Source organism: Macrotis lagotis, chromosome 3 (assembly GCF_037893015.1).
Source record: "Macrotis lagotis isolate mMagLag1 chromosome 3, bilby.v1.9.chrom.fasta, whole genome shotgun sequence".
Classification (NCBI taxonomy): domain Eukaryota; kingdom Metazoa; phylum Chordata; class Mammalia; order Peramelemorphia; family Peramelidae; genus Macrotis; species Macrotis lagotis.
The window spans coordinates 243,682,824-243,706,826 of record NC_133660.1 but is presented as its reverse complement, the minus strand read 5'-3'; the positions used below and the strand labels follow the sequence as shown (position 1 = coordinate 243,706,826).

At 37.4% G+C, this 24,003-nt stretch overlaps 1 protein-coding gene across 1 annotated transcript in view; it reads right to left on the bottom strand.

Moving 5' to 3' along the window:
• Nucleotides 1-1,280: 1,280 nt before the first annotated feature.
• Nucleotides 1,281-24,003, bottom strand: part of ZDHHC13 (zDHHC palmitoyltransferase 13) — a 70,922-nt gene continuing 48,199 nt past the window's right edge. Inside the window, exons 11-17 of the mRNA XM_074230356.1 lie at nt 20,427-20,551; nt 19,314-19,376; nt 18,223-18,316; nt 17,419-17,502; nt 11,567-11,724; nt 8,660-8,757; nt 1,281-5,632 (exon numbers count right to left, since the gene is read on the bottom strand). Of these exons, the coding sequence (XP_074086457.1) occupies nt 5,494-5,632; nt 8,660-8,757; nt 11,567-11,724; nt 17,419-17,502; nt 18,223-18,316; nt 19,314-19,376; nt 20,427-20,551 (761 nt within the window). The 3' untranslated portion in view covers nt 1,281-5,493. The remainder of the gene's footprint in view (nt 5,633-8,659; nt 8,758-11,566; nt 11,725-17,418; nt 17,503-18,222; nt 18,317-19,313; nt 19,377-20,426; nt 20,552-24,003) is intronic.

Here is a 24,003-nt window from a genome sequence, read left to right as displayed (position 1 = left end):
ACAAGATGTATACTAGATTTCAAGTCTCCCTACCCCTCAATCACAATTTCCTTATCCTGTGTCTCCCTTTCTTGCCCCCCCCCATTTTTTTCTAATTACATGCAAAGGTAGTTTTCAGTATTCATTTGCAAGTTTCTGAGTTCCACATCTTTCTTCCACCCTTCCTTCCCTCCCCTGTCCCCATAGAAGCACAATCTGGTAAAAGTTGCACTTGTATAATCATTTTGAACAAATTTCCATATTAGTCATGTTATAAAAGAGGAACTAGAACTAAGGGGGGGATATCTTGTATCTTATCTTCTTAAGCAATTCTCTCTGTTATTACTAATCTGATAAATTCTTCTGTTGTCAAAATATTAATGGAGAATAATCGATCAACATGCTACTCTGCTAGATAATTCTTGTTTTAATATAAATTGTAAGATTATTGACTTTTAGGACAGGCTGATAAGGAGAATTTTAGAAAGAATGGTTTTTGTTATGATGTCATATTGGGAGCTGCTCAACTCCACCTACATGGAGGGTTGGACTTTTAAAGAGGAAGCAAAAAAAAGTCTTTGGAAGTAATGATACAAAGACGTGATCCCCAATTTTTTTTGACAGAATATCTCTGAAAGGCAGTTGCACCACTGAACTAGCAGAGGAGATAAAGTTCTAAACTTAGAGTAAGGAAGACGCAAGTGTGGGAAAGAACTGTTTTAGGGAGACTTTTTTTTTTAGGTTTTTGCAAGGCAAATGGGGTTAAGTGGCTTGCCCAAGACCACACAGCTAGGTAATTAAGTGTCTGAGGGTGGATTTGAACTCAGGTCCTTCTGACTCCAGGGCCAGTGCTCTATCCACTGTGCCACCTAGCCACCCCTAGGGAGACTGTTTTAAGCCTTCTTAATCTTTTTTGTGAAAATCATAGGGATCAGGGCAGCTAGGTGGTACAGTGAATAGAGCACTGGCCTTGCAGTCAGGACCTGAGTTCAAATTTGATCTCAGACACTTAATAATTAACTAGCTGTGTGGCCTTAGGCAAGTCATTCAAATTGCCTTAAATAAATAAAAAATTTTAAAAAAAGAAAATCATAGTCCCAGCTCTTCATTTTCTAGTTGAGGAAACTGAGATCCAGAGATACTAAATTTGGCAGTATGGTGAAGCCTAAGGGTCACTTCCTCAAACAATATTTTTAAATCCATAAAAGGATTAGAAAGGAAACCAATTATATTGAAATTTAATTATCAAAAAAAATTTAAGGAAGTTAATTAACTCAAGGTTAAGGACTAATGATTTTTAGATCTATCTCCTATCTCATTTGAAACCAGTATTTATCAAGTGCTGAGTATGTATAACTGTCTTTTTTGTTAATTCAAGGACTATCTTTTTGGGCAAAGTTTATTTTAGTGTGAACATCACTTAAAGGATTCATCTTAATTAAATATGATAGTGTAGGTTTTATCTTTAAATAGTTATGTGATGTTGGATAACTTATATTGGATAACTCCCTATACTTCAGTTTCTTCATATGCAAAATGAAATAGTTAAACCAGAGGGTCTAGCAGGTTCGCTTTAGCTCTTGACTCCTGTTATTCCTTTACTTGGAGGGTAAGACGAAGATCTATTCTCATTGCTCATTGTGACCCCTCAGCACAAATAAACCTAATGTTAATTAACACTAAGGCACAAGATAAATATTTCCAACTGTTTCCACAAGATTTTGATACACAGTAGTGCAACAAAGAGCTTCAAGTTGAGCATTTTTAAGGTTATGGATGTTACAGTTTCTATTGGTGGCAACATGCTTTCTGTTTGGGCTGGAAAGTTTTAGTCAGCAAAGTTGATAGCTAATTAGCAGGGGAGAGTGGAAAAGGTGATAAAATTGGGATCAGAGAACCCAAATTCAATTCCTTACCTGTATGGTCACTTAGCCTCTCTGGACCTGTTTCCTCATCTAGTATAAGTCTGATGTTTAGAATATCATCCCAATTTCCACATCAGATGCTAGGCTGCCCTGGTCTTTGGAGCAGCAAATAGTGTTGGTTCACAGGTGACTAGCCTGAGGATTCAAATGGAAATAGTTTAGAAATACCCAGGTCTGGTTCCCAGCACTTTCCTACTGGTAGAATGTTGCCTTTAGTGTAGTCTGGCTAGTGCATGATCCTGGAGTGTACACTATCATGGATCTAGCATCAAATTTAGAGCTTCTGAGGAAACTGAGGTCCACCCAGAGAAATGAAGTGATTTGTTAGCACACAGGCAGCTAAGAAGAGTTGGGATTTTGACCCTAATGCTCGGAAACCAAATCTAGTGCTCCTGTAATGTACCCTATGGATATACTACCCATGATTTTCTGCAACATTCTCAACTTTCACAACCTTTCCATCCTGAACAGCTGGAGCCATTGAGAAAAATCCCATCCTTGTAATTGAGCACATGAAACCATGGATTTAAGAAAAAAACTTTCCATCTCTCCATTACTTGTTCTCTCTCCTACATTATTATAGCAAGGTGACAAATCCTTAATGGGCACCTATACTTTGCCCAAAGTACTATGATGGACTCTGGAGCAGCTAGGTGGCACAGTGGATGGAGCACTTGTCTTGGAATCAGGAGGACAAGAGTTTGAATCTAGCCTCTGATACTTACTAGCTGTGTGATCTTGGGCAAGTCACTTAACCTTGACTGCCCTGAATCCAGGGCCATCTCCAGTCATTCTGGTTCATATCTGGTCACTGAAACCAGATGACTCTGGACTTAGCACAGTCCTCCCACTCAAATCCAATTCATGTGTTTGTCATGGCATCACCTCCCTGATGTCATGGTCATCTTCGAGAATGAAGAATAAAACATCATCATGATGGGCCCTACAGAGGAGGAACACAACTCTTCTAATGCTTCTAGACTGTTATCTCAGTCAGTATTTCCTGAGTATGTGCATTTATTTAGCAGTGGCTACATTCCTATTCAGATATGTGGAAATGAGTACTTACCAACTGAGAAAATCTTAAAGCCATGAGGTGGTTCAGCAGACAGTTGGACATGAAGTCAGGAAATCTTGAATTCAAATCTAACTTCATATACTTACCAGTTCTGTGACCCTAGGCAAGTCATTTACCTGATTAGGGCCTCAGTTTCCTCATTCATAAAAAAGGAAAATAATGGCACCTACCACCCAAAGACACTATGAGGATAAAATGATATACGGCAAAGTTCTTTGTAAACCTTAAATCACTATAAATGCTAGCTATTATTATTATTATTATCATTGAAATAATTTGACTTGAAAATGTGGTTTTCAAAGTTGTGAAATGATATTAACAACCTATACAGGATATTATGATAGGCCCAGAGTTTTATATACATCACAATACATGTAGAATACTTTGCAAACTTTAAAACTCTACATGTTAATTATATAATCATCTCTATTCAGTTCAATAAATATTTATTATGTCAATCTTCACTGTGAAATTAGAACTTTGCTAATACAATCTCATTTTTACAGATAAAGAAACTGAGGCTCAGAGAAGTCAGGTGATCTGCCCATGATTATCAAATCAGAAGAGGATTCTTCTGTTTTTCCTGGAATCTATGTCTCCCTGGAATCCAGATCTGGTCAAGAGAGCTTAGTAGCCTGACCCTAAACTAGAAATGTGGTTGTTCTGTGATTATTTTTTGGAAAGGAAATGCAAAAAGAGCTTGAAGGGATTCATAAATTCAGCTGCCCTTGAAACCACATGTTTGTATGAAGGCAAGTACAGATGTGGGATAAACATTGTTTCCATAAAAATAAATCAAGCAACCCAGTTTAGAGTGTTGTACATATGCTTTCTCTTTCCTTAAATAAGTTTAACATTTTAAAGTTATTCTTAAAGGCAGTTAAAATACTATTTGGAGTTCTGAAAGAAAAAACAATAACATTCCATTTTGAAATGATGGCTAGTTGTATCCCCCATCTTAAATGCATTAGATTCCCCCAGGTCCAAAAAGACAGAATTATGGCAATTATATGCCTCTACTTTTGCCTGAATTCTGCACAATAACCATGTTAACCTGATGCTATTAGTTGGTTCAGAAAGACTGTGACCCAGTAAAAAGAACATAGAGCTTGGAGTATTGAATTTGGAGTCCCAGCTCGAAGCCTGCATTGCCACTTCCTACTTTTGTGGAGCCAGGTATGACTCCTTTGGTCTGGGCTCAGTTTCCACATCTATAAAATGAGCAGAGGGTTCTAGATGACAGCCAAAGTACCTTCCAAGGTGGGAAACAAGTATAATCACAGCAAGATTTACTAAGAGCCTCAATATTTCAATAAGCCTTTCAACACAGTCTAGAGACCAATAACAAACAGATTAATTTTTCAATTCAATGTATAAGCATGCCCTGCTTATATTTCTAAAATTTTCTGTAAATCAGATTCTATATTAAATGTACCAAGATTTAGTATTAAAAGATGCCCTCTGATACATCTTATCATGAAGAATCCCTCTGTAAAGTGAATGACTAGACCTAATTTTCAAACATATTTCTATTCTACCGTATAGATTTTCCTTTAAAACGAGGACTCATGCTGACTAATCTGAAACATTTCCTTATAGAAAAAGAGAAACAGAGACTTATGATCAGACTGATCTGACAGCAAGGCAGAGTGGAAAGAGGACTAGACAGGTCAAAGATCCAAGATTCAAATTCTAGCCTAGCTCCTTATTATATGCGAGACTTTGGTTAAGTCCCCTCTTTACCTCTCCAGCTCAGTGACTGCTTATCTTTTAAAATGATAGGGATCTTAAAGGTCCCTTTTATCTCTAAATCTATTATTTCCATGTAACTATATTCGATGGTTGTATCTGTCTCTATTTGTACTTTCTAGATAATGCAGGCCAAATCTAACCCTGTGAGTCTGCCTACCATGCAAACCTTGGTTTTCCTCCAGGGATGTACATCTAACTTGTTTCTCTAAGATATGTATGTCTTTTTCACAGTTACATTCTAGAGGGGCTAGAAGAATCATTGAATGAAGCCATCTCTATAAAAGAACCAATTTATTGTGAAAGCAAAACATATCCATCCATTCAAATACTTTTTTATACAGATTTATATATGCAATATAAAGAAAAATAATTTACCAAAATGACTAGTTTTAAGAATAAAACTATTTCAAAATAGCCAATATAATGTGAAAATATACATTTTATCCACAATCAATATAATCTTCAAAATTAAAAAAAAAATTAACAGTGGCATTTCTCCGGTGAAAAAAGTATCAAAAGAGTTTAAGCAACATGCTGAGATAATTCAGGAAAAGTTTATCTTGTTGAAACTACAAAGTGCAATGAGGTTAGATGTCTGAAAGGGTCCCATTTTTGTCTAATATATGAAGACCTAGAATAGGGTTTTCATTTGACGGTTAGTTTCAGTTTTGATAAACTTCTGAACTTCACTTGTTTCTACATACCAGACCAACAAACAAAAAGTCAGATTTATAATTTCAAATTTAGTGTTGCTTTTCTTCATACAGAGCGCAAAACTTTCTCTTTGGCTGGGTGAAATACCACTGTATATTGGGAGGTCCAATCCACAGCACTAGGCTTGAACAAGCCAAAGCATCCACACTGGAAGAAGTCGACAAGATTCTGAGTGAATCCATGGCTGTTTGAGGAAAGAGAGAAATAGAACTTAGTAGGCTGCCTCTGATCAGCTCGGGCTACTAGGTGGCCCATTTGTCCATCTGAGTCTATCACAGGGATTCTTTCCCTTGATTTTCCCCAGTTACTCGACCCTGTCTTTTCTATTAGTTCTGGGTTCCACCTTTTAAGGGATTGTCACTGCCATTAAAATGTCACTTCTTTTACATTGAAAATGCTATTACCTTGGGTTCAAGTTACCTCCCATGCTTGAACTATTATGATTGTAGTATTCTTTCTGGCCTCTTTGCCTCTATCTCCCTAAGATATCCTATACTCTGTTACCATAAGATAAACCTTATTAAGCATTAGATTGTCCTGAGAAACTTTTTATGGACAATGCCATCCATATCCAAAGAAAAATCTATGGAGTCTAAATACAGAGCAAAGAATATTATATTTACTTTTAAAAATTTCTTTTGTTTCTCTCTCATGATCTTTTCCCCCCTTAAGTTTTAATTCTTCTTTCACAACATACCTAATATGGAAAAATGTTAAACATGATTGAATAGGTAGAATCTATAATAGATTGTTTGCTGCCATGGGAAGGGGCAGGAAAGGGAGGGTAGTAGAAAAATATAAAAAAGCTTGCAAAAGACTAAATGTTGAAAACTATCTTTGCATCTAATTGGGAAAAAGAAAGAAAAAAAGGAGAAAAGAAACAAACACTGGATTAGAGATATCCCTACTCCAGTCAATTCGGCTCCTCACTACTCCAAAGGTGAAGTCCAACCTCCTGAAGCTGGCATGGAAGGCCTTCTTTTATGTGCCCTGACCTCATTTTCTACCATCTCCCATATTGGAATGCAACCTTCCCAGAAAGATTATACTACTCATTGCTTTCCGAGCAAATCATCAGCATTCCTCCAGTTGTCCCTTTATTCACACCTCCGTGGCAAAGGTCCCCTTCTCTTTCTGGGCCTCTCTGAATCCCTTTTCTTCCAGGCCTTATATTCAAGTCCTACCATCTCTGCAAAGCCTTCCCAACTGCTCCTAACATAGGTGATGACTTCTTGGATATCTGCACATTCATCCATCTTGACTTTTGCCCTGGCTATTACATCCCCATGCCTTCTAATGTCAGCCTTTCAGATTTAACCTTAGAGGAATTCTTTCCCAGTCACCTCTCACTAGGACTCTCTACTCTTGGATGTATTCTGGATGGGCCAACTTCTGCATCTGTGGCATCCCCCTAGAATGCAATGCAGTCCTACCACCACCTTTATTCTGTATCCCTGCTAAGGCAGGGATCATGTGCTCTCTCTCTTTTAATTCCAAGTCTATAGCATAGTACTCTCTACAAAGGAAGTGTTCCATACATATCTGGGGTTGTTATCTTCTAGAGATAGTTACACAGCTTAGTAGGTAGAGCACTGAACCTACAGTAAAGAAGGCCTGAATTCAAATCCTGCCTCAGATACTAACTAGTTGTGTGTCCCCAGACAAAACATTTACCATCTCTGCCTCAGTTTCTTTATCTGTAAAATGGGGATAATATTATTAGTTGTGTGACCTGGGCAGGTCCACCTTGGCCACCATTGTCTTTGGAGGTATCATCACCATGACCATCAACTACTATTTCATTTTCACTTCTTCCCTGGTCATCACCATAAGCAACACAGTTTTCATGACTGGAGAATATAAATGTGATTGGTAATGTTTTATGAAAGTAAATAGGAGAGTTAAGAGAACTAAAAACTTGGGAAGCCATTTCTTCTGTCTGTCTTAGTTTCCTCATCTATATAATAAAGATAATAATATCCCAGTGCCTGTCACATCAGAGGCACAACCGCTCAGGGATGCTGTGAGAACTAAATGCAGTAAAATATGCAAAGTGCTTTACAAACTTTAAAGATCTATATAAATGCTAGTTTTTATGATGACTTTGATTACTAATACTAATCAGAGAAAACTGTAAGCACTTCAGAGTCAGCTTCTAAAGGACAGTAGGGCAACATGTGTCCACAGCTACCCTATTGGGTCTCACAGGCCAAGTCATTCTTGGCAGGCAGGTAGAAACCTCTTCTTTCCCTCCCTGCTACCTACTCCTGGTTACCAAAATGTGGCATTGTGTATTTGATATTTTCCCGATCAAATAACCGAGGCATTGTTGAAATTATCATCACAAACCTGACATTAGTTATTTCCCCATCACCCCTCGAAGTCCCCTCTCTCCAATGAAGCTGATCTCTCCCTTCTCTCTATGCATGTCACAGCCAAGTCCTAGCTCCTGACTTTCTTGTGAGGCCTAACGGTTTTATCTTGTACTCTGATGGACTTTAAAATAGACTTCTCATGGAGATATGCTGGGAACACTCGCCTGAGGGGGCTCTGGGTCACCTCAGCAACATTCCTAGACCTGACGTGTGAAACCAGGACCTAGATAAGCTTCATAGGCTAGTCTTCACATACCAAAGACTTAAGGTGTTTTTGCAAATACCCCTGCCTCCATCTGGGAATAAATGACAGTTTTTAATAAGTTTAGGGCTCTGGATTAAACAAAAAAAGCAGCACAAAATTGATGTTATAGATTACTTTTGACAAAGATGGAGAAATTAAGCAGTTAGACAAAAGAATACAGAGGTGACTGGCCAGGTTAAGAGTCTTGGCAAGCATCATTGACTACGCTCTTTCCACAGAGGCCTCGTGGTCTGGCTTCCTCACAGCATACTTATCTACCCCACATGCACCCTTGTGACTAAGAGGCCAATAGGCCCTGCCTGCCTGAGCATCATCTCTAAAGCAGTCTACAGCTTCTATCCAGCAGGGCAACCTAATGACTTTCTACAGAGAGCAGTTAGGGCCATGGAAGTCATTTGAGGACTATCTATGGTTCCAGTGTCCTGGCAAGAAGCAAAATGAGCTTGGGGGGAAGAGGAGGTGCCCTTTCAAGAAAAGCAGTGTGGGTGGGTGGCAGTCAAGACAGTGCCTAGGACTCTGTCCACTGAGCAGCTGGTCAGGGTCAATGCTGAGGATGGAGATCCCTGCTTACTTGTACGGTGTCTTCCTCAGTGAAAAAGTCTGTTTCATGTGCTTGCTCTGCTTCACCAGGCTGATCCTCTCATGTGATGTCAAGCCCAAGACCGCAATCTGAAAAAGTAGCAAAGGGAATGGAAAGCAATTTATTCCTTACAGCATTAATGGGCATCCAGAGCTTTTCAAGAGTCTTTCCAAATGAGCGAGCTCTTAGCTGTGCAATCAGAAAACGAAGCCTGGAACCTACACATACTGCAGTAACTCTTTTTTTGACCAATTATCTATCAAACTAAACTAAACTCCCATAAGAGACCATCATGCCATAAAACAAAGGTGTGATCTCTCCTTTCTTTGAAGAGGTGGGGGGGGGGGGCTCTGAGTGCATAAAATGGCATATTTTGGCTTACTTAGTTGGTATATTGGTTAGCCTTCCTGAACTTTTGTTCCTCCCCTTTTTAAATTCTTTAATACAAAGGATGGTCGGCTGGGTAGAAGAGGAATATATTCTGAAGTAAAGGTAAAAAGAAAAGATATCAGGAAAAATTTTAAATTCAATTTAAAGTCAAATGTGAAAAAGCACACATTTGGCTCTTTTAAACTGCTTTATTATCTTATAGGGGAAAGTACAAATTTAGAATTGGAAGGAAATTTAATAGTCATTTGTTCCAACCCAAAGTTAATAATTCTGACTGTGAACAAAATCTGAATAAAATGAATAAGAACTACCAATAAAATCTGCATTACATTTGCAGATTAAGAAAATTATCTAAGATCTATATTAAAATATTGTTTTGATTTATAGGATCTGTTTTTATGAATAAAATCAGTTATTTTTTTGGTTGTGTTTATCAAGTTTCTGAAAAGTGTACATACCTCAAAAAATGAACAATTATCACATCAAGAATTTAGGAATAAAATGGTATAATTTCAATTACCCTTATAACTTTGGATTCACTGTAGTCAAACCTCAATTTACCAGAATGAATTCCAAAGAATCCTACAATAATAGAAATAGAAGGACCCTTTGAGATGATCCAAAACCCTCTTTTAATACCAAGGTTCATAGAGAGGGAATTGCTCAAGGTCATATGGTTAAAAATGTAACCAAGTTAGGATTAGAACAAATAATCCTGAAAAACAATATTATAAGCAAACTAGAAGATCAAGGACTAGTTTACCTCTCAGATCCATGGAAAGGGAAACAATTTATGACCAAGGAAGAGATAGAGAACAATCATTCAAAACAAACTAGATAATTTTAATTACATTAAATTAAAAAGCTTTTGCATGGACAAAACCACTGTAACCAAGAGCAAAAGAAAGGCAGTAAATTGGGAAACAATCTTTATAACTAATGTTTCTGACAAAGGACTCATTTCTAAAATATACAGAGAACTGAGTCAAATTTAAAAAGAAACCATTCCCCAACTGACAAATGGTCAAAGGACATGCAAAGGCAATTTACAGATGAGGAGATCAAAGCAATCCATAGTCATATGAAAAATTGCTCAAAATCATTACTTATGAGAGAAATGCAAATTAAAGCTTCTCCAAGGTACTACCTCACACCTCTCAGACTGGCCAATATGGCCAGAAAGGACAATGATCAATGTTGGAAGGGATAAGGAAAATCTGGGACATTAATACATTGTTGGTGGAGCTGTGAACTCATCCAACCTTTCTGGAGAGAAATTTGGAACTATGCCCAAAGGGCAACAAAAATGGGCATACCCTTTGATCCAGCAATACCACTACTGGGTCTATATCCTGAAGAGATATGATGAAAAAGGGTAAAAACATTACTTGTACAAAAATATTCATAGCAGCCCTGTTTGTGGTGGCAAAGAATTAGAAATCAAGTAAATGTCCTTCAATTGGGGAATGGCTTAGCAAACTGTGGTATATGTATGTCATGGAACACTATTGTTCTATTAGAAACCAAGAGGGATGGGAATTCAGGGAAGCCTGGAGGGATTTGCATGGACTGGTGTTGAGTGAGATGAGCAGAACCAGAAAAACATTGTACACCCTAACAGCAACATGGGGGTGATGATCAACCTTGATGGACTTGCTCATTCCATCAGTGCAACAATCAGGGACAATCTGTATCCAGAGAAAGAACTGTGGAGTTTGAACAAAGACCAAGGACTATTACCTTTAATTTAGAAAAAAACCTAATATCTTATTGTCTGATCTTACTATCTCTTATACTTTATGTTTCTTCCTTAAGGTTGTGATTTCTCTCTCATCACATTCAATTTGGATCAATGTATACCATGGAAACAATGTAAAGACTAACAGAATGCCTTCTGTGGGGGGTGGGGGGAGGGAGGAAAGATTAGAGGAAAAATCGTAAAACTCAAAATAAATAAAAATCTTTTAAAAAAAACAAAAACCAAGTAATTCCATGGACTAAATGTCTCTTCTCAGTTTTTCTTCTTATCTGCTCTTTAATTGAAAAGACTATAGCAATAAAATCCCAGTTAATTGAATTCTAGTTCTAGTTCTACTGAATTAAGTTCCAAATAGTCCAGGCTTTGAATTGGCTTAGGTTGCCTGCATCTGCTCAGTCAATAAGGGGCTCCCCTTGTTGCCCTGCTCAGAGCAGGGAGAGTGAGCAGCAATAGCAGGACATCAGACTCACAGGAATCGAAGGAAGGCATGATTGGGAGTAATGCAGGTGGAGGCTTGTTGATTAGTGCCCACATAGCTGAGGTCTGCAATGGCCACTCTCACCTTTGGAGGTTTTATCACTGTATCCATTAGCTATTATTACACCCCTTTATCTCTTTCCCAAATACTACCATTAGAAATAGTGTTTAGTAATGTTGTATCAAAGTAAATAAGAAAAAATCAGACAATAAAAACTTGGGCAACTAGAAAACAGTGCCCAGAGACATTATAATATGTTAAAAAAAAATACCTGATAGAACTGATTTAATAACAAAAAAGTAGACCATGATACATGGAAAGACACCAACATGAAGATGTACAGAACCCAAGGAGAACAGGATACAATCTGACTGAGGTAGGTCCATGCTCCATCTTGATTATATGTTGTAGTGCAATGATTGGACCAATCTGTGGATTCACAAAAAGGAACTAATTAGAAAAGAAAGAAGCAGAACAGATGAGTGATCCCTCTCTAAAAAAAAAAGGATAAAATTACTACAGATCTAGTGGAGAACATGCAGTATATGTGTGTGTGTACATGTCAGAGAACTCCAGAAATTTGTGGCACGAATGGATTTGGCATTAAGAGAGTATGTTCATTCAGGGTCACCATGGGTTGTGGACTGACAACCAATGAAGAGAAAAAAGAAGATAGAAAAAAAATGAAGCACAAACTTTAAAAAACACTAGAATATTCAGCATAAAATAAAATGCACTGGGAGAAAGTTAGTCACTTGAGGAATTGCTAGTTGAAAATGATTATAGCTAAAAAACGTTTAGCCTGTATTGTTTTTGGCATCACACACACAGAGGTTGGGGGGAATCACCCCCTTTCTATAAAGTGCTTCTGATCTAAAAGTTGTAAATAGCCTTCTTCAGGGCTCAAGTCAGGACCATCCATTTACAGCTGGAAGAGATCTTAGAGGTCATTTAGTCCAAGGGTTCCCACCACCTTGGTCTTCAATAAACCTCTTGCATTAATCAACATAAAATATGAAATAAGTTCTAGAATTTACTACATATATGTAAGAAAAACTACATGAATCAGTTTTTCAAAAAGAAAAATGAACCCTTGATAAAGTTCTTATATATCCTCCAGAGGTTGTCTGTACCTAGGGTTGGTAGCCCTGGTCTTATCCACCTCACCTCATTTAACAGGTAAGTTAAAGGAACCTGTCTCAGTCACTGAATTTAAATTGAGGAGGGAGGATTTGAATCCACATCCTCCGAATCCAGTTATGTCATACTTTTCATTTTACTGTAATGTCTTATAAAGTACTGCAGCATCAAAGTGATGAACACAAATAGATCTGTATTATTGCTCATCTGTCAATTGTGTCTTCTCCTTATGATAGATAATCAAACAGAGATACCTAAAGATGAAAGTAGATGGTGCCTCTTTATCCATACATTTTTCGGAGAAAGGTGCAAAAACACTGAGAATCAGAAAGCAATGCACAGCTGGATCGATGTTCTCCCACCTCCCACCTGGAACCCTTCTATCAAGGTAATCTATCTATAGCCTCTCCTGACTCTTGACCCCAAACCTAGAATTCCAATAGGGAATCACCTAAGAATGAAGAGAGAAATGAGGTGGCCATTGATGATGAAAGAGAAGAAATAGAAGATGCAGGTCTCTTGAAGTGAAATTAAATAACTATTTCAGTCACCATGACCATGAAGAAAGGGTGAATGGTTTTTAAAATTAGAATTCTGCAGAGCTGCACAATGGGGTTTCATAAATGCTTCTGATAGTTTGATGTTTTAGACCTTTTCCCCCAAAGGAGTGTTTATAAATTCCTGAGATGCAGAGAAAATGTGTGAAGTCTTTACTATCAACCATCTGTTCAGTTTAGTTTTGAAGTAAATTTCCTAAATCCAACCTTTTTTTAAGCTCTTAGACTCCCACCCAGCTCTCCTGAATACATGCCTGCAACATTCTGTGTGTAATCATTATAAAATGGCAATCAAGGTAACAAGTTATAGTAATTTATACTCTCTATAAAGCTCCTCATTAGGATGGTGAAGGAAGATACTTGGTAAGCACCTGATGTCACAAAGTAATAACCACAATTTCCAACAGCTGGTGGAGGGAACAGCTGACATGAAGCAAGTAAGAATGGGCATCCACTTGGTTTTAAGTCTGGGCTGCTCCCTTTAGAAGGTATTTACATAAAATCACATAATAATCCCCAACAGGTGGGTTCTGGGAGCAGTGCTGATTTAAACTGAGCCCTATTTAACCCACAGGAAATGAATTATGAGTCACTTGATAGCCAGTTGATGGACTAGATAGTCCAGTGTAAGGGAAGGAGAGAGCAGGGATGACAAGCAGTTTGTGTCTGGGTCATACTGCTAGCAGCTGTGAATGCACAGGTTTGGGGTGAGGGAGCCTCCTTAGCAGATAACTTATTAAGAGGCTTGGTGCCTGGTCTTAACTGTCCTCACTTGAAGTGTCAGATGTTTATGCCCTTATATGATGGGGGGGGGGTGTCACTGCCCCTTCACTGGGTCTTAATGTTGGGACTTTCCTGTGACATTCAGCCTGAGCAAGTGAGTTTCTTTGGCTTTAACATGTTTATGAGCTCTACTACCAAAGGTAGACAAGAAGGTGGAAAGACTTTTCAGGGTCCTTTGGACTCAAATGGCTCCTTTTTTCTGCTTTTCCTAGACTGGTCAGGTCTGATGGCTAAGAGAGATATCATTAGTTCAATCATAGGATCATAAGGCCATGGATGTAATAGGAAGGGAACCCAGAAGTCATCCAATCCAAACTGCCACTTATAGAGGTCAGGAGAAGCTTAACAGTCTGCCTAAAGTCTCAGGAAAAGTTCTGATTGCAGCTCAATGCTCCTGCAGTCTTAAGCATGCACAGACCTTGAGCCTACCCTGATATTCCCCCTTAGAAGAGGTCTGTGATCACCTAAGAGGGCAGACTGTGCATGTAGACCCCTGAGTATCTCTTCTTCCACTGGCTCATCTTTCATCCGCTGGCTTCATGAGCAATGGGACCACACCTGGAAACCTGGCTTGGATCACTTCCCCTATGGCAAACATGCCCTTTCCAAGGCATTGTATTGAAACAAAAGAAATGGCAGTAATATGAAACACAGATCCTGCCCTCAAAGATTCTTCAGTCTCCTTTTCAATCTCTACCATTGGCCTTCTATCAGATTCTCATCTCCACACACTCCATCACACACTGCCAAGCCTATCTAGAGCTATCAATCCTTCTTCCATTGTGTTTTTTTAGGAGGAAAAAATCTCCTATATCTCCAACCTTTTCATTAGTTACTTCTTTTGATAGAGTGCTGCAATAATAAAGCACTCATTCTGGACTCAGTGAGCCTAGGGTTCCAATCTTGCTTCAATGCTTATTCCATGTGTGATCTTAGGCAAATTATTTCTTCTTGAGTCTCAGTTTGCTCACCCATCAAATAAAGGCATTGGATTAGCTAGCATCCCACTCTAATTCTATCATCTCTTGATCTCCAAGCACAAAGTGAAGCTTCATTATTGTTCAAGAGGGCCATATCCCAGTTCCTTCACTTAACCCAAATCTTAGTTCAAGACAAAGTTATTTGCAGCAACTCCTTTTTCTACTGGCATTCCTAGATTAGCTTCAGTCATCATTATTCAATGATTTCTTCTCCTTTGAGGTTCACATAAGCAAACTCTCTGAAAGTCAATTAGTGAAGTCTTCCTCCTTCTCCAATGATTTCTGCATATATCTTGGTTTTCCTTTACACCTTATCTCTATCACCTTCAGCAACTTTATCATCCCCATCAATAGCTATTCTAAATCCTGATCTCCCAAAGCTAATACTTCTCCAAGTCCAAAAACTTCTCTTCCATCTTGACATACACATACTTGGTCACAATGGAGACCACCTCAGACTTCTCTTCTCTTCTCACACACCTGTTCTGGAGATCCTCCTAGAGCTCACTAGTATTTTAACATCTTATTTCCTAGTTCACTCTGATTTCTGTTATCTCAACCTCTATTCACCATGTCACTCTTTTGCATATAGTGCATAGCACTAAGTAAATACTGGATGAATGAACAGATGAATGTTAACCACAGTAGAAAGGCAAAAAGCCTTAACTTGTAAAAGTCGAATTATGTGAATATCTATTTACCAGTTTATCAAATAATTTTTAAAAAAGCAATCTCTTGCTTATTGAGCAGATACATAAGAAGAATCAGAAAATAGATATACTGTGGTTTTCAAATATATATGCCCAATGTAAAATACAAAGTATGAAAATGTTGAAATAACATGAACCAACCAAAAAATTACTAGTAGAGGGACAAAGAAAAAATGTAAGTATAAAAACCACTGAATTTAGGGCTAGAAGGGATCTTACAAGTGATCCATTCCAATCCACTTATTTTGGAGCTCCATAAGGAAAAAGTGATTTCCCCAAGGCACCTGGTAGTAAAAAAAGGAGTTAGAATCCAAACCAGGAGCCTCTCATTGCAAATCCAGTGTTAGAAACTGAAAGTTGATTGCCACCTTAATAATTCCTATTAATACATCCTTATGCTAGACACAGACATCAAATAAGGAGGATTATTTTTAGTAAAGGGAATGAAGAGGAGAAATGAGTGTAATGAAAAACTGGGTTCCTCTCAATCAAAGTGAAGTCCAGGTGACATGTAGAAGTCACTTTTCTGAGGATCAAAACAAAAAAGTCTTTCTAGGAACATGATTTGCAATTGGGTCTAAAAAGAAAACTCTCCAAATCAGCAAGGGCACTAGAAAAAACATTTGCTTTCTTACATGGCTGGGCATGACCCAGAGGTTTTAAAAGGATAGACTCTGAAAGCTTGGCAGCCAAATATGTTGGCAATCACTTTTAGCTACAGGGATTGCCACAAGAAAAATTAACTCCAAAAATTGGTTTCAGGACTAGAAGTGTCATAAGGAATTGGTTTGAGAACTGTGTCCATCACCATCTTTCTTATGAAACCACAATTAAGCCAGTTCACACAAATCACAACATAACACTATTTAAAAATTTCCAAATCAGAAATTTCCATTCATGATAAATAGTCAAGAAATTGTTTTATACACATAAACTAAATCCATCCTGATTTAATCTAAACCAATTTCTTTTTGATCAGTCTACAGGAGAAAGGAGATCTGTTTACAAATGCTTCGTAAAAGGTCACTGTTCTTTCAAAATTTTATTAAATTCTCACAGCTTTCTTTGTTCCAGAATTCATGGATCATTTCTTTCCCTTACAGGCTACTACTTCCTGACCCCTCCCATTCTCTCTATGGTCCTACCAGCTATAATTCCATTTGTGGATCATACTTTTTTTTAAAAAAAGCTATCAACCAGTTTAGGCTTAACTGATTTTCCATTATACTCTGTCAATATTCTTTGCAACAAGGGGCGGCTAGGTGGTACAGTGGGTAAAGCACTGGCCCTGAAGTCAGGAGTACCTAGTTTCAAATCCGGTCTCAGACACTTAATAATTACCTAGCTGTGTGGCCTTGGGCAAGCCACTTAACCCCATTTGCCTTGCCAAAAAACCTAAAAAATAAAAATAAATATTCTTTGCAACAAGCAGGTTCTTTCTCATCTGGAGTTTTAGCAGTTAGTATTTCTCTCCATAGGTGGCCTGCCCTCCCTGAACTTGTATTTCCAATCATTTTTCAATTTAACAAGAACACTAAATTTTCATCTCTTCTAAGTTTGCTGGAAAATAATCTTTTAGCTTGGTGCCATTAGTCAATCCAAAGAGCACATTCACCATTCAATCACTGGGTTGGGAATGAAAACTGATAAACAATACCCCTATATTATCTGACTTCTACAATTGACAACATTTCATAGACAGCCATTTTTGAATGGCACAGTTTGTATTTATAGGGCACATAGTAACTAGTTTATATTTATATGGTACTTTAAATTTGGCTCAAAGCATTTTATATTCATTTTATTCTATTTGATCACCAGAAGAACCTTTGAGGGAAGCTGTGTAATTTGCTAGCCTCTAAGCAGAACGGTACAAAAGTAGTGGAGAGTCATGGCATTATGGCTATGGGTGGACTGATGTATGAATAAAACAAACAAATCCACCATACTTACAGAGAAAAGTTGCATATAACATCCAGTCACAGACTATGGCAAGGAAAATTAAGAAGAATATATAATAGTGATGATTTCCAAAACCTGAATTCAAAAAAGAAAGGAAATACTGAGTAATTCTTAATTTTTTCTTATTTAAAATAATTAACACTTGTAATCAAAGGTTTTTAATGAAGAAAAATACAAATAAGGATACCTCATTAGACAATGACTAGGACAAAAACAAATGGTTACATCATCTTACTAGTAGCCATTCCTAGGAAAGTATGGAACCCAATGTGACTCTTAATCTGCTCCTCCCTCCAATAACCCTATTCATGGTTAACATGACCAATGGAATGGGGAATATAAATTTAAAAAAAAGAGGGTTGGTAGATGTAAAATAAACACAGATGAAAAAGATCCAACTGTCAAACTGAAATAGCTGTGTACTGCTCCTGTGATACCTCCCTCTTATATAGCAAAAGGACAGACACAGAGCAAGGGAAACAAAGGTCTATGAATGAAGTGAAATGCACAAGAAAGTGCCCAAGAGAAACCAGTCAAGGTCTGTGGCTGGCTCTAGTTTTTCTACCCATAGTACAGGTGAAAAGCCTAGTAGAAAAGTTGGCTGGGTCCCTTTGGGTCATTTATAAGCCCTGAGGATTCCACTTTCCTGCTTTCCAAGAAATGATTCTGTTTAACAAGAAAGGACTAACAAAACAGAACTCTTTATCTTCCAAATACCTATCATATAAGATTAGCTTGCTGTTTTTATTAAATGTGTGAGCATGTGACCAAAAAGATAAGAACATGAAATCTCACCTATACATCGTCCAGTCCATAGGCAGTGCTGGTCATATCGAGCCACACAGGAATTACAGAGCTGACAGTGGAGGGACCTTAATGGCTTCTTCACCTAAGTGGGAAGGCAAGATGCCTCAATGAAAAACTGACACTTGAGCACTCATATTGTTAATTGAAGGATAGTTAATGCTTCAACTTCTTCTTGTAGTAGAAAAAGCCCTGGACAAAAACTCTGTAGGTCTGGTAAATATTTGTCATTGACTTTCTGATTGACATGAGACAATTCTTTCTCCTATATAAGGGTCAATTTCCTCACCTGAAAACGTAGGGATTGGACTTTAATCTTCTCTATGTTATCTTCCAGCTCTAATATTCTCTGATTTTGAATGATTCCAAAGGAAGTCATAGGCTTTTCAAATTATAGACTGAATATTAATCTCAACTATAATTTAATGAAGAGATAGTGGTTTAGATAATACAAAATAGGAGACACAAAATAAATCATTTCAATGACTAACTAGGATGTCACCTAGAATTTGGAATAGGAGATTTATTATCATAATTTTTTTGATTAGGTTTTACTAAGGATAGTTTTTATTTCTTGAATAAGCCATGGTATAAAGTATAAAACATGCTGGGTGGCAGAGGGAAGCTTACTAGGGATAAACAAAAGTCACTGATAATTTTTGAAGTTTATAGTTGAGAGTTTATAGGATTTAAAGTTGGAAAGGATTTTGAAGACTAATTAAGTCAAAACCACTTAATTTGAAGATGAAAAAGCTGAGGCCTAAAGAGGTTAAATGACCAAAGTTACCCAGGTATTAAAATAACAGAATTGTGACTCAAACTCAGACCTTCTAATTTCAAATCCAGTTTTTTTCCCCTCTAGGACAGGTGAGCTATATAAAAGTTATGCAGTATTTATAAACCTTTCCCATGATAGATGATCTTTTTGACATTACTGAAAAATTAGTTCTTGGCAAGGATAAAGGAACATCAGAATATTGAAAAATGTTCCAAATTAAAGACAGAATAGTGAATCCCCTGGTAATTCCAACTTAGTAGTATGTTTTAGTGAGAAAAAGAATACACTGAAGAGGTAAACTTACAAGACAGGTTGTGCAAAATGATCTGAAATCCAGGCTACCAGCTTCTGCAAGGGCAATGATATTCTGAAAGGCATTAAAAATGACATTATGATTTTGTTTCCTATCTAATTATGTGTGGCTAATACCACTGCACAGACAACAGGCAGAAAAAAAGTTAATTTGGAAAAATTGCTACCAAATCATTACATATTGGAAACTTTGTAAGTTTCTGAGGATACATTTTCTATTGTAGCCCATAATTCTACCTGCATATGGATTTGCAACACCACTTCTGTGACACTTCCTCCCTCTTATTACTTAAACAAAGTCAGCCTTTAAGACAGAAGGTGGTCCCCATAAGTCTTATTTGCTCATTTTGTAGAAGCAACAGATGTTCCAGGAAAGGTCAGAAGTACTTTTGACAGTTTGCTAAAAGGACACTTCACAGGCAACTTCACATTTGTTACTCTCTCATAGACAATGAATGAGGTTCTATTGGTAAATATGTATATTTATTTTGGTTTCAGTCCTGCCTAAGTGAAGAGTCATAGTAAAGGACACAGTAAAGGCCTTAAAATATTCAGGGGGCAGCTAGGTGGCGCAATGGATACAGCACAGGTCCTGAAGTCAGAAGAACCTGAGTTCAAATTTGCTCTTCAGACACTTAGTAATTACCTAGCTGTGGGACCTTGAGCAAGTCACTTAACCCCACTGCCTTAAATAAAATTGAAAAATAAAGAAATCATTGACCACTGAATTTGAGCTAGAAGGGAACTTCTCAAATCCAACTCCCTTCCTTTTACAGTTGAGTAAACTGAGACCCAAGGGGATTAAGTGACTTGCCTAGTAAATGTCTGAGACAGGTCTTCCTGACAAGAAGTGCCACACCCAATTAACTATGCCACTTAGTTGCCTCAGTTAAGGGAACAACTTGTTTCCAAGTAAAACTGGATATGTATATGATCATAAATAGATGGAAAAAATTTAAAAATTAAAAATCAAATATATTATAAAGATTAATGGGAAACTCAAGTACAATCAACTAACAAAAGTTAGGTTGTTAATAATAAAAGGACACAGAATGAAACAAAGTGGAGAAATTCTAGTTACATTTCAAACTAAAGAAGACTTTACCATTTTCCTTTCTTCCTCTGAAGTCTTAGAGTAGCCAGGATCAGTGACCCAAGTTTTGTAGAAAAAGTAGAGGAAGCCAATCACACTGAGAAAGAAAGAAATCTGAAGAGGGGTGCCTGTTAAATGTGACAGCCAGGTCAAGGAACATAGGAGTCAATGTTCTAGCCAGCCAAATAGGAGTGATGGGGATGAGCTTGTGTCTATCACCTTTCCAATCTCTTTTTGATACCATATTGCTCCCTCCAGGGTCTATTCCAGTCACTTAGTTGTTTAGGTTCAGTAGCTGAACAGCTAGTACTCAGTTAATCCTTTCACTCCCCCTCCCAACACATACTCACCCAAAGCATAGCTAATAATAGCTTAAGGTGTTACTTCATCTATAAATATTTGCATTTCATTGTGGACCCTCCCAAAGGCTAAAGAACAGAAGAAATGAGTCACTAATTTGGACTCTGCAGGAGAAGAAATGAGAGAGAGGGAAGAGGAAGGAAAATCTACTTTTATTGATAATTACACTAAAGCATAATTAAAAGCAGCTTCTGTAGTAAATCCAAATAAACACATTCTTTGCAAAAAAAAATTTCAAATATAATCAGCTTCTATTAGATAAGTTTGAAAAATTTACTTATGTTAGATGATGGTACAATTCCTATTTACTAATCCTGGTAATAGTATTACAATGGAGAGCTGAATGACTGGGTGTAAAAAGGCTTTAGTACATTAAGGAGAATAAATTGCCTTGCAATGTGTGAGGGAGGGATAACAACTAGAGAGGCCCTACCACTAAATTGGTATCCCCCTAATGCCAAGAGATAAAGAGGAAGGCCCTCAACTAGCTGGAGAGACCAATTAGAGAGTATTTATAGGATGTGGGAAAGCAGTACAAAAAGGCTAGGCAAAAATGTGGATGGATCCGATGAGGGTTGTTGAGGGCAGGAAACACATTGTTTAGGTCACAGTTCCATTTAATCATTATAGCGTAATTAATAATATTATGGTCATCTTATCTGGAGGGAAAAAATAGTGGCACAGATCAGATGGCTTCATAAAGAACATATTCTTATGTAGATCTATCACCCTTTTGAAATGACTTTGAAATAAAGAAGAAATAACAGGCAAAAATTGCTTCATTATTGCGACAAAATGATGGCAGGGATTATAACTAATTATGACTGATTAAAAAAAGGGTCAGTCTCTAAACATGATCATAGTCTTTTTAGAGTTTCTACTATTAGTATTCTTGCATAGCACAGAAAATGTCATTCTAGGGGCTTGGGGTTATGAAAAAACACACCCTAAATCCAGAAGAAGCCTACAGTTGTGGTTGAACCCAATAAGCATAGAATCCTTCATTATGGCTTGTCTCCAATTCATTTTTGTACCATTCCATATTTGTAACATGATAGAGCCAGCACATACCCCTAAGGTGTCCGTCCCTCCATTACCCTTTGAGTGACACTTCTTTTGTTTCTTCAGAAGGTGTATTGTTCCATGACTCATAGTCATCCAATCAAAGAAATATATTGGTATTAAAATGAAAAGTTATTGTTTCAAGGAGAATTCTGGAGTCATTAAAAATAACTTCTCAGTTCCCTAAAGGTAATAGAGTCTCTTCTATATTCCGTTTAATCATGGATTCAAATGCTGCATTGACAAATGTAACAACAAAGATTCAAGACAATAAACAAAAACTTAGGGGAAGGAAGGTCTCTTGGTCATTGGGCAGATCCTCTGTGAAGGATCAACAGGACATAATGAAAGGGCATGAATGAGTCAAGAGTGGTAACCCATGAAAGGAAAAGTTGCACTGCTGAAATCACAGGACCATTGCTATCTGGAATTATTGCCTCCACAGACCAATTAGCTGGTATAGGCTAATAATTAGCGCCCTCCTGTAGCAATCTAGGAATGGTTGTTGCCTTTTTCTATTTACAATGAGGATATCTCCAAGCGTTCTCTTGAACTGTAGAGAGTTCTCCAACAGCAGGTTCCTTTTTTCTCAGAAAAAAGTTTACTCTAGCTCCTTTCATTTCCCCTTGGAGTTTTCTCGAAATAGGTCTTCCATGTCAGGTTTTATTAGGGAAGAATGCAGTTGTATTTTAAAGACTAACTCATATTGATTTTTAAAAGCTAGTGAGTCTACTCCCACTGCCCTAGAGTGTGACTGTGGAAATGATAGCAGGTTAGGGCAGTAGCAAAGAAATAGGTGGAGCAGCTCCTGATGTGTCCATAATTAACTAAACACTCCCCATAAAGTATTGCTCCTGTAACCCATGGATGACCTCTACCAGGCCCTCATGGGGTACAGAATCTTCATCCTGTTACTGTAGAGATGAGTGTATTGAAAAGGATAGGTGAGGTCTCTACCTTCTTTGCTCACCTTTAATACAATTCAGAAACTCTAAGGTGAGTCACTGTGAAAAGCAGAGTTACCTCTTAAGTTTTTACCCCTGTAAAACCAGATTTACATCAATGCGGCATAGCATAAAATAACCTATATCCACATGCAGCTTCCCTGGAAGTTCTTGTTCTGTGGCTTGGGTAATTTTCAGGTAACCTTGTGCAAACAAGATCAACTGAATCTCCCATCACAAAAGCACTGAGGTAAATTGAAGTCATATAACATGAGAGATGGAACATAGGATGACAAACACAGAATCCTGTTACTGTCAAACTGGATTCTATATCACTCCTCAAGGTCCAGTTTAATTCTAAGCTCTTTCAGGAAGGTTTGTATGTTTCTTTCCCTATTGCACTTAGAATTAATGTAACTCCATCTTTCACTTAATTGTTTCCTAATAATTTTGCATATGTTGGTCCTATTTTTTTGCCCAGATTATCACTTATCCAACGGCCAAATTATACTGAAAAATGTAAGCTTAATGAATGTTTGCTGAATTAATGAGAATTTTGTGAATGGGCACCCCAAAAGGTCTTTTAACAAATTCTGCATTTGCATTAAAAATAGCATACTCTGGGTTCAAAAAAAACTTGGGAAGACTTATGTGAACTTATGTGAAAAGTGAAGGGAACCAGGGGAAAAATGTACATGAACTTGGGTAGTCTTATATGAATTTATATGAAAAGTGAAGGGAACCAAGGGAGGACTACATAGGAACAATAGTGTGTGATGATCAACTGTGACTGACTTAGATATTCTTGGCAATTTAATGATTAAGACAAATCCAAAGGACTCATATTTAAAAAATGCTATCTACCTCCAAAGAAAGAATTGATGGAGCTTAAATGCAGACCAAATCATTCTTACATCAAACTTTATTTTTCTTGGGGTTTTTTTTCTCGGTCTGTGTTTTCTTTTGCAACATGGTTAATATGGAAATAAGTTTTACATAACTAACCATATACAATCTATATCAAATAGCTTGTCTTCTAGAAGAAGGGGGATATAAAGGAGGGAAAGAGAATTTGGAACTCAAAAGTTTTAAAAACAAATGTTAAAAATTCTTTTCATATGTAACTGAAAAAATATATAAAATTTAAAAATAACATCTATATGAAGAATCTGAAATTGAACAAATACTAAGGATTGCTAATGGGAAAATGAGACTATGGAGTA